The sequence below is a fragment of the Coregonus lavaretus genome (genome assembly GCF_964263955.1).
Source record: "Coregonus lavaretus genome assembly, chromosome: 5".
Classification (NCBI taxonomy): Eukaryota; Metazoa; Chordata; class Actinopteri; order Salmoniformes; family Salmonidae; genus Coregonus; species Coregonus lavaretus.
In genome coordinates this window covers 47962422-47978740 of record NC_139992.1, presented here as the reverse complement: position 1 = coordinate 47978740, position 16319 = coordinate 47962422, and the positions used below count along the sequence as shown (strand labels likewise).

General features: G+C 45.5%; 1 protein-coding gene across 1 annotated transcript in view; it reads left to right on the top strand.

The window, feature by feature from the left end:
- Positions 1 to 16319, top strand: part of LOC311129747 (staphylococcal nuclease domain-containing protein 1) — a 241312-nt gene that overhangs the window by 16063 nt on the left and 208930 nt on the right. The window contains exon 10 of the mRNA XM_084162170.1: positions 9971 to 10075. Coding sequence (XP_084018296.1) covers positions 9971 to 10075 — 105 coding nt within the window. The remainder of the gene's footprint in view (positions 1 to 9970; positions 10076 to 16319) is intronic.

The window sequence follows — 16319 nt, the reverse complement described above, 5'->3', positions numbered from 1 at the left end:
AGACCGTCCTAGCTCCGTTCAGAGACACGGGACAGGATATTAGTTCTGGATGTTATTGGGATACGGCAGAGGAAATAATGATTGTCTTAATATCACAGAGGAAACTGCCTTTGAATGAATCCCAAACCTGGCCTTGTCAGAGTCCATTACTTCCTTCTAAATGGAGCCTCCAGTAATGTAGCTTGGCCTTATTGCTAATACAAGAGGACACATTATAGCCTCTATCACTGTTTTAGTGTTACCCTTAAAGCTACAGTATGTAATTCAAAAAACAGCAAAATCCTTCAAGAATAAAGGAATTGAAATGACCTTTTGAACAGCTTCCCAAATCCCAGACTGTAGCTTTAAGTACTCCCAATATTGAGAAGTTGGGTCTCTCACCTAGTTTGTCTGTTTATATTCTGAATCGAGCCCGTGATACGGTCTTCCTTCGGACAATCTTTTTTCTTTAGGTGACCCACAAAGAAAGTTGATTTAATTCCCTAAAGTAGTAGCTTTTATGATCTGCTTAGATTTTTTTCAGATCTGGTGGCTGAACTTTTAAGACCTTGAAATATTCATGGCTAGCCTTTGGTTACATAAAAGGTGTTGCCGTCGCAGCAATCTGCTTACAGAATGAGTTTGCGAAAGAAATCTGCACACACAAAAATAAAAAATAAACCTAGCTTGCTAAGTTAGTGTGTTTTTCCCCTGAGTCAGAGCGAAGTCTCTAGCGACGAAAAAAAGGATCAAACATTTATAAGTTGGCTTCGGCTGCCCTCAGATCTCCCCGAGCCCAGGGAATGGAAGCTGAGAAGGGGGAGGAGGGAAGGGTGTAGAGAGTGAGAGAAATGGGAATGGGAGAGGGAGGGGGTAGAACTAGAGTAGAGAGGGGAGTGACCGAGAGCGGGGTAGACGGACAGAACTGATAGAGAAAAGGAGGTGGGAAGAGAAGAGGATGGTGGTGGTGGAATTGTGTATTTTCTTCCCAATGTGTTATTTTTGCAGACAGGCGGGTACAGTTCCCCAGTAGAGGGATGAGCCTTTGTGCCGGTTCCCAGCATGGTTCCCCACCTCTTCCTCCCCTCCTGCTGTTCTCAGAATCGAAGTAGTCGGAATAACACTGAGGCCCTCCGCCCCAAGGCAGCGGCACGTTAGCAAGTTTGTTTAGGGATTAGTGAATTATTGGGTTGCCTTTTTTGAGGCAAGCCCCGTCGGCAACGCAGCGTTTGTTGTAAAATGTCACCTTGGCTTTTTCAAACAGGCCTTTTGTAGGCTACCCCCAGATGGTATGGTGGGATAGATAAGTGTTGGTTCTGTGGCGACTTTCATCGTTCGGGTGGGTGGTCAGCTGGTACTATGTTTTGTCATGTTGTTAGAAGTTGTCAGCTCCCTGAACTGTCATTGGCCAATTGGGCTTGCTTAACATCCTCATTGGATTGTTTGGTGTGGGCACCTTGATTTCTTGAATTCTCATTTGCTGACCTCTGTCATTGTTCTATTGGCTCCACGGCATTGCAGCCTGTCAACTCTCCAGTCCATACTCTCTCCCCTTCTCCCTTATTATGTTTCTGGGAAAGGATGGATAGAGTTCAGAGAGAGAGCAGCCCAGAAGGGTATCATACGAAGCAGGTTTGAGGAGTTGGCGAGCTAACTTTGGTCAACTCTTGAGTTCAACTCGAGATAACCAGTCATTTGAAAGTAACTCAACTTTTAGCCAGGTCAATTTCTATGGCAATGAATCCTTCAGAACTAACCTGGTCCGGGGAAGGCTAACTCACTGCTCCGGGGAAGGCTAACTCACGGCTAAATCCACTTAATTTTTTTGGCCACAAATGAAAATGTGGCACTGAATCGCCCATGGATTGATGTTTCAGCATTGTCTCAATGAAGAGTCCGGCGTCTGACTAGTTATGTGCAACATGCACGCGCAGTTACAAGCCTGCTAGAGTTAGCGGCAGGCGGACGAGCAATATCCACCATCGTAGTACAGATGAAGCCTGACCTGGAATGTGAAGCTAGCTGAAGCTGGTTAGCTTTAGAAAACCCTGAGTAGATCTAGCTCGCTTCGTAGGATTCCACCTGCTGACTCCTCCCCACTCTCTCTCACCCCCTCTTTCTCACCCTCTCTATTTATTTCTCTCTTACCCTCTATCTCCTTCTTTCTCTCTCTCACCTTGTCTCTGCTGGGACTGGTAGGCAGATGTGGGCTACGTCCCAATAGGTTAAATCTGCCTCCTCTCTTCTTTGTCTTGTCTGCCTTGTGACCAGCTGACCTGAGAGAGGACGTGATGGATGAAAGTGATGTGGTGGGCGGCAGGTAGCTTAATGGTTAAGAGCATTGTGCCAGTAACCGAAAGGTCGCTGGTTCTAATCCCCGAGCCGACTAGGTGAAAAATCTGTCGATGTGCCCTTGAGCAAGGCACTTAACCCTAATTGCTCCTGTAAGTCGCTCTGGATAAGAGCATCTGCTAAATGACCAATTAATTTTTTTATTTGGTGGAAAACCTGCCTCCATCGGAGGCCTGTCACTGTCACGGAGGGACAGGGGACAACTGGCAGCATCTCAATAGTCTGAAACAGTTTTTCACATCAGTGTAGATGGAGAGGCCATACTCATGTTGAAATGCCCCTTTAAAGCTACAATATATAACATTTTGGGCGACCTGACCAAATTCACATTGAAATGTTAGTTATAGATTTACATTTACATTTACGTCATTTAGCAGACGCTCTTATCCAGAGCGACTTACAGTGCATACAATATTTGCAAATGCCATGCTCTATCAACTGAGCTACATCCCTGCCGGCCATTCCCTCCCCCCTCCCTGGACAACGCTGGGCCAAATGTGCGCCGCCCCATGGGTCTCCCGGTCGCGGCCGGCTACGACAGAGCCAGGATTCGAACCAGGATCTCTAGTGGCACAGCTAGCACTGCAATGCAGTGCCTTAGACTACTGCGCCACTCGGGAGGAAAGTCAAAGAAGCGGTATATCTGTTTCAATGTGTGCTATTTCTATGCTTCCCTTTAGTTTTAGCATCTTTTACTTTTGGTTTTGTACACCAGCTTCAAATAACTGAAAATACAATATTTTTGGTTATGGAAAATATATTTCACAGCTGTGTAGATGGTACAATGATTCTCTACACATAGTTGCTTGTTTTGTCAAATAATCTGAAATTAAGCGAACTCTTAGAATCGTTGAAACCAGGAAATGACGGAGCGATTTCTGCATAGTTCATCTTTAAGGAAAGGATGCTATTCCTGAGTATTGGGTTAAAGACTGGAGAATATAAGCTGCTTATGTGAAGGTTTATTGACTGGGACCAACCTGCACATTGATTTGCCCTAACAATGGAAGAGACGCAAGTGTGATGATTTGTTTCTTGCATGTGTATGCCAGAGCATGGCTATCTGCACACCTGATGACGTAGGTGCTGCATGTGCAGAGAGGCAAGAGAGGACATCTCTAGAGAAACTACTCTGCGTCTTGACGCAGTACTGCAGTTATTTTCACACCTATAGGCCTATACATTATTGGTGTTACTGCATCACATCATCACCACCAGTCTTTTTAAATAGAGATGAATGACAGGTAAATGCAGTGCTCTTGATATGTATCCTGTACACTGCAGATGTCATACTAGTAGTGGCCACCAGGTGACAGCACCTCTCTACCACCAGGGTCTGTCTAGAGCAGGGGTCTCCAACCTTTTCTAGCATGAGAGATAGTTTAAAAAAATGTAGCTCCTAATTTTTTTTCTAGCTTTCAAATAGGCACGTTCTTCTCCTCTCCCCTGCAACTCTTCCCCGTGTCCTTAGTACACTACTTTCTCTTGTTTTCTGTCAATATACCTGGTAAAATAAGGAGGAGGGGGGGGGGGCGCAGATTTGTGTTTTTTGCCTGTGTTACAAAGGGCTATATCGGTCAACTAATCCAGGACTAGTAAAGGCCCAGTGCACTACCTTTGTGAAAAAACTGATTTTTCAGTGTGGTGCTACAGCATCCTCAGCACCCCTTCTTCCTGCAGCTATGGCTGCTGCTGCTCATTTCATTGTAATGTTTGCAAATAACAAGTAATACATTTGATATACTTTCTCATTATATACTTTTGCTGCAAGACGTGGCTACACACGGAGTGATAGACACAAACGCCTGCACCACACAGACAGACGGGGGCAATATTGCTTGAAATTAATTGGCAGATATTGTTAGGTTTGGCTATTTAAGCCAATAGTGGCTAACCAGGGGAGGGATAATGTCAATGTTGCGTTGATTAGCTGGGAGCTTGTGGTGTCAGAGACTTGTGAGATTTGTTTATGACAGTTTGCGATGTGACACATGAATAATTGCATATACTTTTGGAATTGTTTGGTGAGCTACTCATAGGTTGGCTGAGAGCTACTATTAGCTCACGATCAACCTTTTGGAGACCCCGGTGACTCATGCAGCCTGGACATACCTCTTGTTGGCACCCACCTGGAGTCGAAAGGCGCACTCTTTCTCTCTCGCGCTCTCCGTCTGTGTTTTTCTCTGTCTCTCTCTCCATATCTTTCTCTCTCCCCATATCTTTCTCTCTCTAAGAGCGACTGTGTGTGTGTGTGTGTGTGTGAGAGAGAGAGAGAGAGCCCATCTGTTTCCAAAAAAATCCAATCTCTATTATTCCAACCTACACACTTCTCACAACACTGTAACAAGGTCTGTTCTCTGGCTCTGGCACCAACAAAGAAAAAGTGATTCTCCTTTCTCTCTTCCCAAATAAATAAATCAACTGTTATGTTGAGAAGAGAAGCAGAAAAATGGCTGGCCAGCACATTTATCTATCTCTATCTCTCTCTGGGCCTGTGTTGTGTATGTGGGCAGGTTAATTTCTCCCTCCGTCCCCAACGGTAAAACAATTTGCAGATGTATTAGTTTATTTTTCCTCACATCTGCCTCTCCTCTCTTCTTCTCTCCTCCCTGTCTGCTTTGGGACTAACTGAGCATCTCAGAATACCTCAAGGGAGGTGCTTGTGTGTTCAGGATTTCTCTAAAATTGGTCTAGCTCCAAGCCCGATTCCCAATAGCCGCCCACACAAGCTTGACTGGTATCCAAGGGTGGTTGTCTCCCATGTATATCTCAGCAATTGGGGCCTGTTCAAATACTAGTCATCCTTCCCTCATCCTTCGTTCTCTAAAACAATATAAGATCTGATGGGGTTGGATCATTGATGCGTGGGTGCTTACTTCCAAGTGAGCTTGATATGTTTGCCCACCCTTCTAAGTGAGCTTGATGTACAGCCCATGTTTGCTGTGTATGTCACAGGTAGGCCTGGGTGGGTGTGTGTTTGCCTTTCCCAAGTGATCTTGATGTACAGCCCATTAGTTTATCACACATTGATCTCTCTGTGTGCGTGTGGGCCTAAACCTTTCCACTGTTCCCCAATTGAGCTTGATGTAGAGCCCATGTTTGTGTGTGAATGTCACAAGTGTGTCTGTCAGTCATTTCTCTTTGTTTTGGCAGCCGTCTTTCGTCCCCCTCTCCAGTCCCCCTCTCCAGTCCCAGCCATGTTTTGAGCGATGAGCACCATAAGAGGTCTGTCGAGGGTTAGGGCCTAGCTCAAGTGAGTTTGGGCAATTGATCCTTCAGACTTCACAGGTGCCTTACTTATTAGTGCACCATAGTTTGGACCCGGCGGGCACTTGAATCCGGCCCGCGAGACATTTTTTAAATGTATTACATATGATTATATTTGAGTTACGATTTTTGGCCTAAAATTACTAATTCCATGATAAACAAACAACCTCCAATAGATGGCGCTGTAGCCTGGCAACGCGCTCTGTATTTGGGCCTACCGTCAGATTCAGAACGCGCTCAGTCATCATAGCCACTTCATTGCTTGACGACTTTTGATGTGAAAAATGAGTGATGTGAAAAATGAGTGCTGCGAAAATGAGAAAGGTGGACTCTGAATGTCGTGTATTTAAAGAAGAATGGACAGCAAAATACTTTTTTACTCATATTGGACGTAAGTCCAAGAAAGTGTTGTCGTTTTTAAGGAATATAATCGTAATTATTCAAGCCAGCATGCTAACTACGCTAGCAATCTGTCCTCTCAGGAAAAGGCAAGGAAGGCCTCAAAACTTCCCACAAACTTAAAAGCCCAACAAAATATGTTTACTAAACGGTGCTCTACTCAAGACTCCGTAACTAAGGCAAGCTACGTAGTGGCACATAAAATCGCAAAGCATAGCAAGCCTTTTGCTGAAGGGGAGTTTGTGAAAGAGTGTATGGTGGAGACTGCTGGTATACTTTGTCCTGAGATTAAAGGCCAATTCGAGAAAATTAGCTTATCACGCAGAACCATCACCAGGCGCGTGGAAGTGATAGGTGAGGAGCTAATCTCAGAGTTAAAGAAAAAAGCAGATGGCTTCGATCTTTGTTCTATAGCACTGGATGAGAGTACTGACATCAGAGACACCGCTCAACTTTTAATTTTTGTCAGAGGAATAAATGAGAACTTTGAAATAAGAGGAACTTCTTGCGATAGAATCAATGATGAACAACCAGGGGCTCTGACTGATATGACAGGGTGTCTGCCTGCTTGGAAACAATGAAGCTACCGTGGAGAAAACTGACAAATGTCACAACAGATGGATCACCAAATATAACCGGTAAAAACATTGGCCTACTAAAAAGATTACAAGACAGAGTAAAAAGAAAGCCCTAAGTCAGAGGAATTGATATTTCTTCTTTGTATTATTCATCAGGAAGCCCTGTGTAAAAGTGTGTTAAAGCTGGAAAATGTTGTCAAAGTGGTTGTAAAACTTGTCAACTTTATACGGGCAAGGGGGCTTAACCATCGTCAGTTCATTCAGCTGCTCAATGACAGAGGCAGAGCACCAGGACTTGTTGTACCATTCAAATGTGCGCTGGCTAAGCCTGGGAAAAGTATTTAGCTGTGTGTGGGAACTGAGAGGGGAGATGGGTATGTTCCTTGATACGGTTGGAAAAGCTGACGACTTCTCTGAGTTGAAAGACAGACTGGCTGGGCGACTTTGCTTTTGGTGTGGACATATTGGGCCATCTGAACGATCTAAATGTGAAACTGCAGGGAAATTGTGTTTTTGTGCATGAACTGTATTCCAACGTGAAAGCATTCAAGGCCAAATTTATGATGTTCTCCAGACAAATGAGCAGCCGGTCTCTCGCTCATTTCCCGACACTGGCCGCACTGAATGCGCCCACATCGCAGTGCCGCACTGAGACATACAGTAGAACTTTGATCGACCTGCATGCTGAGTTTTCCCGCCGCTTCTCAGACTTCACCAAGATTGAGACTGAGCTGGAGCTTGTATCATGCCCAGTCTTCGACAGTGAGAAAGCACCACCAGACACACAATTGGAGCTCATCGACATCCAATGTGACAGTGCTTTGAAGGAGAAGTACAAAACAGCAACAATAGACCAGTTCTATGGCTCACTGAATGAAACAAAGTTTCCAAACATTAAAAAGCACGCCCAAAGGATGCTTGTTTTATTCGGGTCCACATATGTGTGTGAACAAACGTTCTCAGTCATGAATTACAACAAATCCCGTCACAGGTCAAATTGAACAAATGACCACTTGTCAGCTGTTCTGAGAATCTCTACATCAAAGATGACACCAGACTTAGATGCCCTTACCAAGAGAGGTAACCAGACCCATTGTTCACATTAAGAGTTGAATAACCATGACTGGGGTAGGCAAGGACTATGCTTTTTCATGGTGATTGGTTATGCAGTGAGAATTATCCAGCAATGCACTTGGATACAGGTAATAGAAGCACAAGCATTTCGCTACACCTGCAATAAAATCTGCTAAACACGTGTATGTGACAAATACAATTTTATTTGATTTAATAACTAATCAGTCAGATTTGGGATGAGTTGATTTGGATAACTGTAAATAAAGCTCACAATGACGATTGAGAATTGTTCCTTAATATGTTTTCAAAAACAGACCATTCCAAATGAAACGGATGCTCTTACCATATGTTTCACTCAAATATTAGAATAGTTTTTCTTTTACACATCTGCTGTTACATTTTGCATGTCTCCAGTCATATAATAAATATATATTTTTAAGTTTGCATATTGTGACTAAGTTTGATTGTACTGTACAAGGGTAGATATGCAGGATCTGTGTGTGTTTGACTGTCTGTGTTATAAATTATATCAATTTTGTGGAAGATGTGTGTAATGTGTTCACAAAAAACAAGGGTAGAGATGGTACAAGGGTAGAGTTGTTCTGCAAGCATATGTCCACCTACAGTACACTAGTTGAGTGTCAATGTGAAAATGAATAAAGGCTTCACATGTTTTGTCACGCATATAGTATGTGGCCCTTCACTTGGTTTCAAAAGCTCAATGTGGCCGTTGAGCCAAAAGGTTTGGACGCTCAGTCAGTCTTGTACTTTCTCTTCCATCTCGCTCCCTCGCCATCACTTTATTACCAATCTGTTTCTCCTTTCGCGGAGAGAAACTTTTTGTTGTTGTTGGTAAAACGGAGAGAGATGGCAGACACATCTTCACTGGAGTGGGATGGATCAGTCACGGCGCTAATCCTGACTGATGCCCATTCCTCTGCTCCGTCCCCTTCTCTCCCGGGAATCCCCTCTCCATATGGACTGTATATACAATTCACAGACTTGTGCGTTTGAAGCTGGAACACTTTGGCATAAGTTAAAAGGACGGGCAATGGATCAATTTGATGCTCTGCAATGTGTGAAGATGCAGCGATAATTGTGACAGTAAGATGTGTAGTTTCAATGCATCTTTTTGCGATGTTTGGGTGGTACATTTCGTTGTCGGGTTGTATTCCATAATGTGTGATTGTGTTACATCTAAAAGTCATCCAAAAATGCCCATGTTGATCGTTCATTAAAATATACTTGACTTCTCCGACAATTGCAGTATGAATACATTAAGGTCATGGTACGGTCATACAGTACGTGGAGTGGTGCTGTAGATTACAACTGTTCTCTCTCTGCTCTGCTGTGGAGCTGCAGTATGTGGAGCTGTAGATTACAGCTTCTCTCTCTCTGCTCTGCTGTGTAGCTGCAGTATGTGGTGCTGTAGATTACAGCTCTTCTCTCTCTCTCTGCTCTGCTGTGGAGCTGCAGTATGTGGAGCTGTAGATTACAGCTCTTCTCTCTCTGCTCTGCTGTGTAGCTGCAGTATGTGGTGCTGTAGATTACAGCTCTTCTCTCTCTCTGCTCTGCTGTGTAGCTGCAGTAGGTGGTGCTGTAGATTACAGCTCTTCTCTCTCTCTGCTCTGCTGTGTAGCTGCAGTATGTGGTGCTGTAGATTACAGCTTCTCTCTCTCTGCTCTGCTGTGTAGCTGCAGTATGTGGTGCTGTAGACGGTCACTTTATTCCTAGTTAAATGTACATATCTATCTCAATGACCTTGTACCTCTGCACGTCGACTCAGTACTGGTACCCTGTGTGTAGAGCCAAGTTATTGTTACTCACTGTGTGTGTATTACTTTTTTATGCATTTTACTTTATTTCTCTATTTTCTTTCTCTCTGCATTGTTGGGAAGGGCCCGTAACTAAGCATTTCACTGTTGGTCTACACCCCTGTTGTTTACGAAGCATGTGACGAATACAGTTTGATTTGAATTGTTTGTTGTTGGACTAAAGCCCTTCTCTCCCTGTGCTCTGCTCTGTGTAGACTAGGCTCAGTTCAGCTCAGCCCGCAGAGCCAATTCTCTAGAAAGCAGCTGTCTTCTCTGTCCTCCAAATGGAACCGCGATGGCTGCCTCACTAACATCTCTTGATCTCTCTCTCCCCTCCCTCCCGCTCTCCTCCTCCCACTCTCTCTCTCTCCTCCCCCACTTTATCCCACCATCTCTGTCCCCCTCCCTTTCTTTCTCCCACAATATTTTTCCCCTTCTCTCTCACCCCCTCCCTTTCTACTTCCCTCTCACCCTCCCCTTCGCCCTCCTTTTCTCCCTCTCTCCCAGGTGATGCAGGTCGTAAATGCGGACGCCATCGTGGTCAAGCTCAACTCTGGCGAGTACAAGACCATCCACTTGTCCAGCATCCGACCCCCCAGAATCGAGGGCGAGGTACGCACGCCGCCCCTCCCGTCTCTGTATCTTTGTGGTGTGTGTTGGTGTCTTGTCCTTGGCTTGGCTACCTTGTCACAGAGGGCCATTACCAGCTCCACAGGGGCGCCTGCTGTCAGAGCCACTGTTTGGAAAGCGCTGATGTGGGCCCTTTCCCTCCCCCAGTCTTCTTTGAAAAGACATTCCTTGTCTTTCTCGGTCTCTGTCTCTCTCGCTCTGTGTGTCTCTCTCGCTCTGTGTGTCTCTCTCGCTCTGTGTGTCTCTCTCGCTCTGTGTGTCTCTCTCGCTCTGTGTGTGTCTCGGTGTCTCTCTCTCTCTCTGTGTCTCTCTCTCTGTGTGTCTCTCTCTCTCTCTGTGTCTCGCTCTGTCTCTTTCTCTCTCTCTCTCTCTGTGTCTCTCTCTCTCTCTCTCTCTGTGTCTCGCTCTGTCTCTCTCTCTCTGTCTGTGTCTCTCTCTCTGTCTGTGTCTCTCTCTGTCTGTGTCTCTCTCTCTGTCTGTGTCTCTCTCTGTCTGTGTCTCTCTCTCTGTCTGTGTCTCTCTCTCTGTCTGTGTCTCTCTCTCTGTCTGTGTCTCTCTCTCTGTCTGTGTCTCTCTCTCTGTCTGTGTCGCTCTCTCTGTCTGTGTCGCTCGCTCTGTCTGTGTCTCGCTCGCTCTGTCTGTGTCTCGCTCGCTCTGTGTGTCTCGCTCGCTCTGTGTGTGTCTCGGTCTCTCTCTCTCTCTCTCTCTCTCTCTCTCTCTCTCTCTCTCTCTCTCTCTCTCTCTCTCTCTCTCTCTCTCTCTCTCTCTCTCTCTCTGTGTGTCTTTCGCTCTCTCTCTCTGTGTCTCTCTCTCTCTCTGTGTCTCTCTCTCTCTCTGTGTCTCTCTCTCTCTCTCTGTGTCTCTCTCTCTCTCTCTCTGTGTCTCTCTCTCTCTCTCTGTGTCTCTCTCTCTCTCTGTGTGTCTCGCTCTCTCTCGCTCTGTGAGTGTCTCTCTCTCTCTCTCTGTCTCTATCTCTGTCTCTCTTTCTCTCTCTCTGTGTCTCTCTTTCTCTCTCTGTGTGTCTCTGTCTTTCTCTCTGTGTCTCTCTCTCTCTGTCTCTCTCTCTGTGTCTCTTTCAATTTCTCTCTCCGTCTCTCTCTCTCTGTGTCTCTCTCTCTCTCTCGCTCTGTGTGTCTGTGTGTCTCGCTCTGTGTCTTGCTCTGTGTGTCTCTTTCTCTCTCTCTCTCTCTCTCTCTCTCTCTCTCTCTGTGTCTCTCTCTGTGTGTCTCGCTCTGTGTCTCGCTCTGTGTGTCTCTTTCTCTCTCTCTCTCTGTGTCTCTCTCTGTGTGTCTCTCTCTGTGTATCTCTCTCTCTTTCGCTCTTTCCCTCTCTCTCTTTCCCTCTCTTTCTCTTTCTCTCTCTCTCCCACCAGCCTCTGTGTGTTTTGATTGCAGCACTGCAGAGAAGTGGGCCGATCATCCTTTCCCTTACCGCCCGCCACCGCACACACACAATGAGAGACAAATGCACACACAGAGCACTAACCAAGACTGAGGAGGAGGCATTTCCTGTTTCCCTTTCTCCTACCTGTATTTTTCCTAGTGTCAAGGACATTCAGTATGCTAACCTTCTCTTCTGCTGTCCTTCAGCCTGCTTCAATAGGGAGTCGTTCAGATTGGAGGGGTGCAATAGAAATAAAACCCTAGTTCTATGACCTCGAGCCCTGAGAGCACTTGAGTGCTTCTTGTGGGAAGTAACAGGCTTTTTGTTTCTGACGCAAGCGAGTTCAATTTGGACTATTATCTCATAGAAATGAAGCTCTTTGTGGCACGGAAGACAAAGAAGAGTGATATACAAAAGAAAGCCTCATTGGTAACTTATTGTACTGTATTTAATGGTGGTGACTAGAAGTATTAGTCACCAATGTGCTGACTGACGTATCTAGAAAGACTGCATTGTACGACAAAGTATGAAAAATGTATGCACTCACTACTGTAAGTTGCTCTGCATAAGAGCGTCTCCTAAATGACTAGAATGTAAATGCATTGCTATAAGCGTTGGGTGTACAGTGTTCAGAGTGGGTTGGAATCCCTGTGAAGACGGAACATTGTTTCCTACCAAGAGTTGTTCAATATCTTCTAGGCAGTACATTACATAGGATACATCTCATTGGACAAGGGGGCCAGTGTGAATGCAGGCTTTTGTTCCAGCCAAGCAGCAACAAGTCTACTTCAACTCATCAGTCTTGATTGGAGATGAGTAGAATCGGGTGCGTTGCTGCTGGGCTGGAACGAAAGCCTGCACCCACACAAGCCCTATAATGGGTGCTCAGGTGTTTTGGCCAGATACGGCTAAAGAAACACTTTACATGAGGACAAGGCAGTGTAGGTGCAAATATATGCTGCAGGCCTTTTTTATGTTGGTTTTGAATAGCCTTCCTTTCAATACCTACTAGTCGGCAGATGGATTTAAAACGGTTGTTGTCATATCATAACGAAATGGGCACAATACACATCCAAATTAAACGTATGCCTGGTTAAAGCTTTTTTTAATGCCTGATTTTTATGTTTATTTGTTGTTTGATAGGCCTACTCAGAATGCTGGTTATGCTGGCATAATCTTTTCAAATTTAGACTTAACATCCATCATTGGGATTTCTATTGTTATTTTAACGTGTAATTATTGCAGAAAGGGAAAACAGGAATTTGTCTCTAGACAATGTTTAGCAGTTGGAGGCTTATAGGGTTTACACTGTCCCTTTCTCCTCACTTTATTACCGTTCATGTCACATCTTCCCCTCTCTCTCTCCTCTCACCCTCTCTCTCCTTTCTATTGTTAGCGTTTCAGATCATTAGGAGAATACTTTGTCCTCCTCCTCCCTCTCTCTTTATCACTCTCCTTCTTTCCCTCTGGCCCCTTTCTCATTTTCTGGCCCGTCTCTTGTGCGTTCTCTCCTGTTGTGGATCAGAGTGGTATACTACAAAACAAGCTAGATCTACTCTCGACAAAAAAAAAAAGATGTATTGTCACATACACCGGATAGATGCAGTGAAATGTGTTGTTCTACAGGGTCAGCCATAGTAGTACATTGCCTCTGGAGCAAATTAGGGTTAAGTGCCTTGCACAAGGGCACATTGACAGATTTCTGACCTTGTCGGCTCGGGTATTCGAACCAGCGACCTTCCAGTTCTGGCCCAGCGCTCTAACCGTTAGGCTACCTGCCGCCCTTATACTGTGTGAAGCTAGACAGATTCAGCTAGCTTCACATTCCAGGTCAGGCTTCATCTGTACTACGATGGTGGATATTGCTCGTCCGCCTGCCGCTAACTCTAGCAGGCTTGTAACTGCGCGTGCATGTTGCACATGACTAGTCAAACGCCGGACACTTCATTGAGACAATGCTGAAACATCAATCCATGGGCGAGTCAGTGCCACATTTTCATTTGTGCCAAAATCAAAATGAAAGAAAAAGTTATCTTTCAAATTAAGCAGGCTATGGTGAAATATAGGCTTTTAGTAGGGCTGTCTTTATTTGATTACTTATGCTGTCTTTGGTGTGCTTATCAATGCACATATATCTTTTTCCCGCTCCTATCACTCCTTCTTTGTGTTTGGCCATAGACATATAATCCATAGAAGGGTTTTGGAACCTCTAACCCTCGCAATTTGACTAGTAAACTCATGGGTACACTAGCAATGGCTGCCAGCCATGACTTGAAAGGGAACTGCCATCTATGGATTATATGTCTCTGGTTTGTTGCGTCTATCAGTTTGCTTTTCGCAAATTTCAAAATAGAATCTCAGGAAAGCAAATGCTTTAATAAATGTGTAATGTGATAGGTATTTTAACCCCCCAAAAATTACACAAAACATTTGGTTAATAAAATACTTAATCAGTCGTCTTCCTCAAATGAAGGGGATGATGATGCAACCTTTACAAGAGGGAGGGAATCTGATTTCATTGGTCCTCAACTCGCTGCTCAAACTTCATTCAGGATAAATGGAGTTAGCCCTGAGGTAGCTGGTTAGTTCTGAAGGATTCGTTGCGATAGACATTTACCTGTCTTTAAGGTGAACCACTTTTGTGGTACCGGTTATACTGAGTTGAACTCAGTTGACCAAAGTTACCTCTAACTCGTATAGGGCTCAGGTAGCTCTTTGTGTGTCTGTGTTTTCCACTCTTTATCCTTTGCAGAGTCATTGCTTGCCTCATTGGCCAGTGTGTATGTACAGTATGCCTCTGTTTCCTTTGTTGTGACAGGCATGTCTGCATCTCTTCTCTTTCTCCTCCCCCCTCCACCATCTCTTCTTTCTCCTCCCCCTCCATTCTCTCACTCTTTGTCTGTAGCTCTTTTGCTCTGTATCCCTCACTCTCACTCTCTCTCTTTATCCCCCTCTCTCTCTCTGTCTCGCTCTCTGTCTCGCTCTCTCACTCGCTGCACCAGATGCTTTGACAGCATGTACTTTGTGCTCCATTGCACGGTCTTATGTTTGGGGAAGGCTGGGAGAGGGGTTAAGACCAGCGTATGGAGACAAAGATGTGTTTTCACTGCTGTACGTTCCTCAGTCTCTGTCGCTCATCTCTGTCTCTTTCTGTGGTTTTCTGTCTCTCTCTCTCTGTGTGTTCTATTAGCTAACACTGGTGTTACATAAAGCCCAGAGTAGGAAGGACACACGCATACAGACACACTACAGCGTTTGTCCTTGAGATAGTCTTTGTGAGTTGGAAGTGGAAGGTCGTCACCATGCAGTGTGGCTGGTCCAGTTGTCTAATGTGCTTCTGGGGTGACAGAAAGGCCACATCCTAAATGTCACCACATATGTGCACTATATAGGGTGACAGCATGTCTGCTAGCCTTACTTTCCTTACTGCCAGATGTCTGCTAAATGCTCATCTCACTCCTGATCAGTTGCCTGATTTTGTTAGGAGCGCACACACATGTTCTCCTAAGCTGCCTGTGTCAGTAGACAGACTGGAATTGGCTTCTCATAAGTAGTCTTACGCACACGCTCACAGCTTGTGGCTACAGTCCCTTCTGTGACCTCCGGAAGTCCACAGCAAAAGAGTGTGTGTACCCCCTTCCTGTCCCTCCAAGCTGAATTGGGACTTTGGGGAGTTTCCAGGGCCAGTCGTGTGTGTGTGTGTGTGTGGCCATATGGGAAGGTTCCAGGGCCAGATGCGATGACCAGTGCACAGATGAACTGTGACAGCCGCTGCCAAGCCCTCTACTCTTCTGCACCCCTCCCCCCATCTCCCTTTTGCTCTCTGGGTGCCTGGACTTCCTCCCACCATGGGACAAAACATGTCCTTTGATTGACAGGCTGTGGGACCAATTGTGACTAGCCACAGTGAAACGTGACTTCACGTCAAGGGTACCAACCCTTTTTAGGCTTTGCTTCCTCTCTCTCTCGCTCTCCCCTCTGGGCCTCTCTCCGTTCTCTTTTTCACTCATCCACATACTCTTCCCCTCTTACTTTCTCGTCCTTCTCTCATCCCTCCCCTCTGTCTCCTTCCCTCTCTCCTTCTCTCCTCTGGTGTGGCAGTGGTATATTTTCAGATGTGAGTTATTTTGAGCAAGCAGGGTTGAAGTTAGCTCTTTTCTTCCCCTCTCTCTCTCTCTCCAGCCAGCCTCTGCAGCAGTAGCAGGCAGCAGGACAAGTCTGGAGAAAATGCAAGAGTAGAGGGGGGAGATGTCAGAGCAGCTCAATGAGTCACTGTTACACCCACTCCCTCCCTTTCTGTGTGTGTGTTTGGGTAATGGGGGGTTAACGTATAGCATAAGAGATGACAACAAACCGTCTTCTTTATGTAATGGGAACATACACATACACAGGAAGTGTCTCATCCTTAGGTGGAATGTATAGTTCCGACTCATCGCTATAGCTAGTGTGTATGTCTCATACTTATGCGGACAGAATAGCTTCCTCTCATCTCTACAGCTAGACTGTATGTGTGTGTCATGCTTCTGCGTGCAGCATCTATTTTGCCATCAAAGTGCCTGGTGGTATTTTGCAGTCTGTGTACGTGTTTATATTTAGTGGAAGATGTTCTATTCCATCGCTCTTCCCCTCTTTCTCTGTTTTTCTCTGCTCATGCCCTCACCCCTCTCTCTCTCTCCAGATATCTCACTCCCTCACCGCTCATGCCTTCATACCCCTCTTCCACCCTCCCTCCTCATGTCTCTCCATGCGTTCTCTTCGTTTGTTGTGCCTGTGGCCTCCAGCATGGCGCGCTGACCCCGTCGTCTGGGGTCGTCCCACTGCGCGGCCCCCGTGACTCATCTCA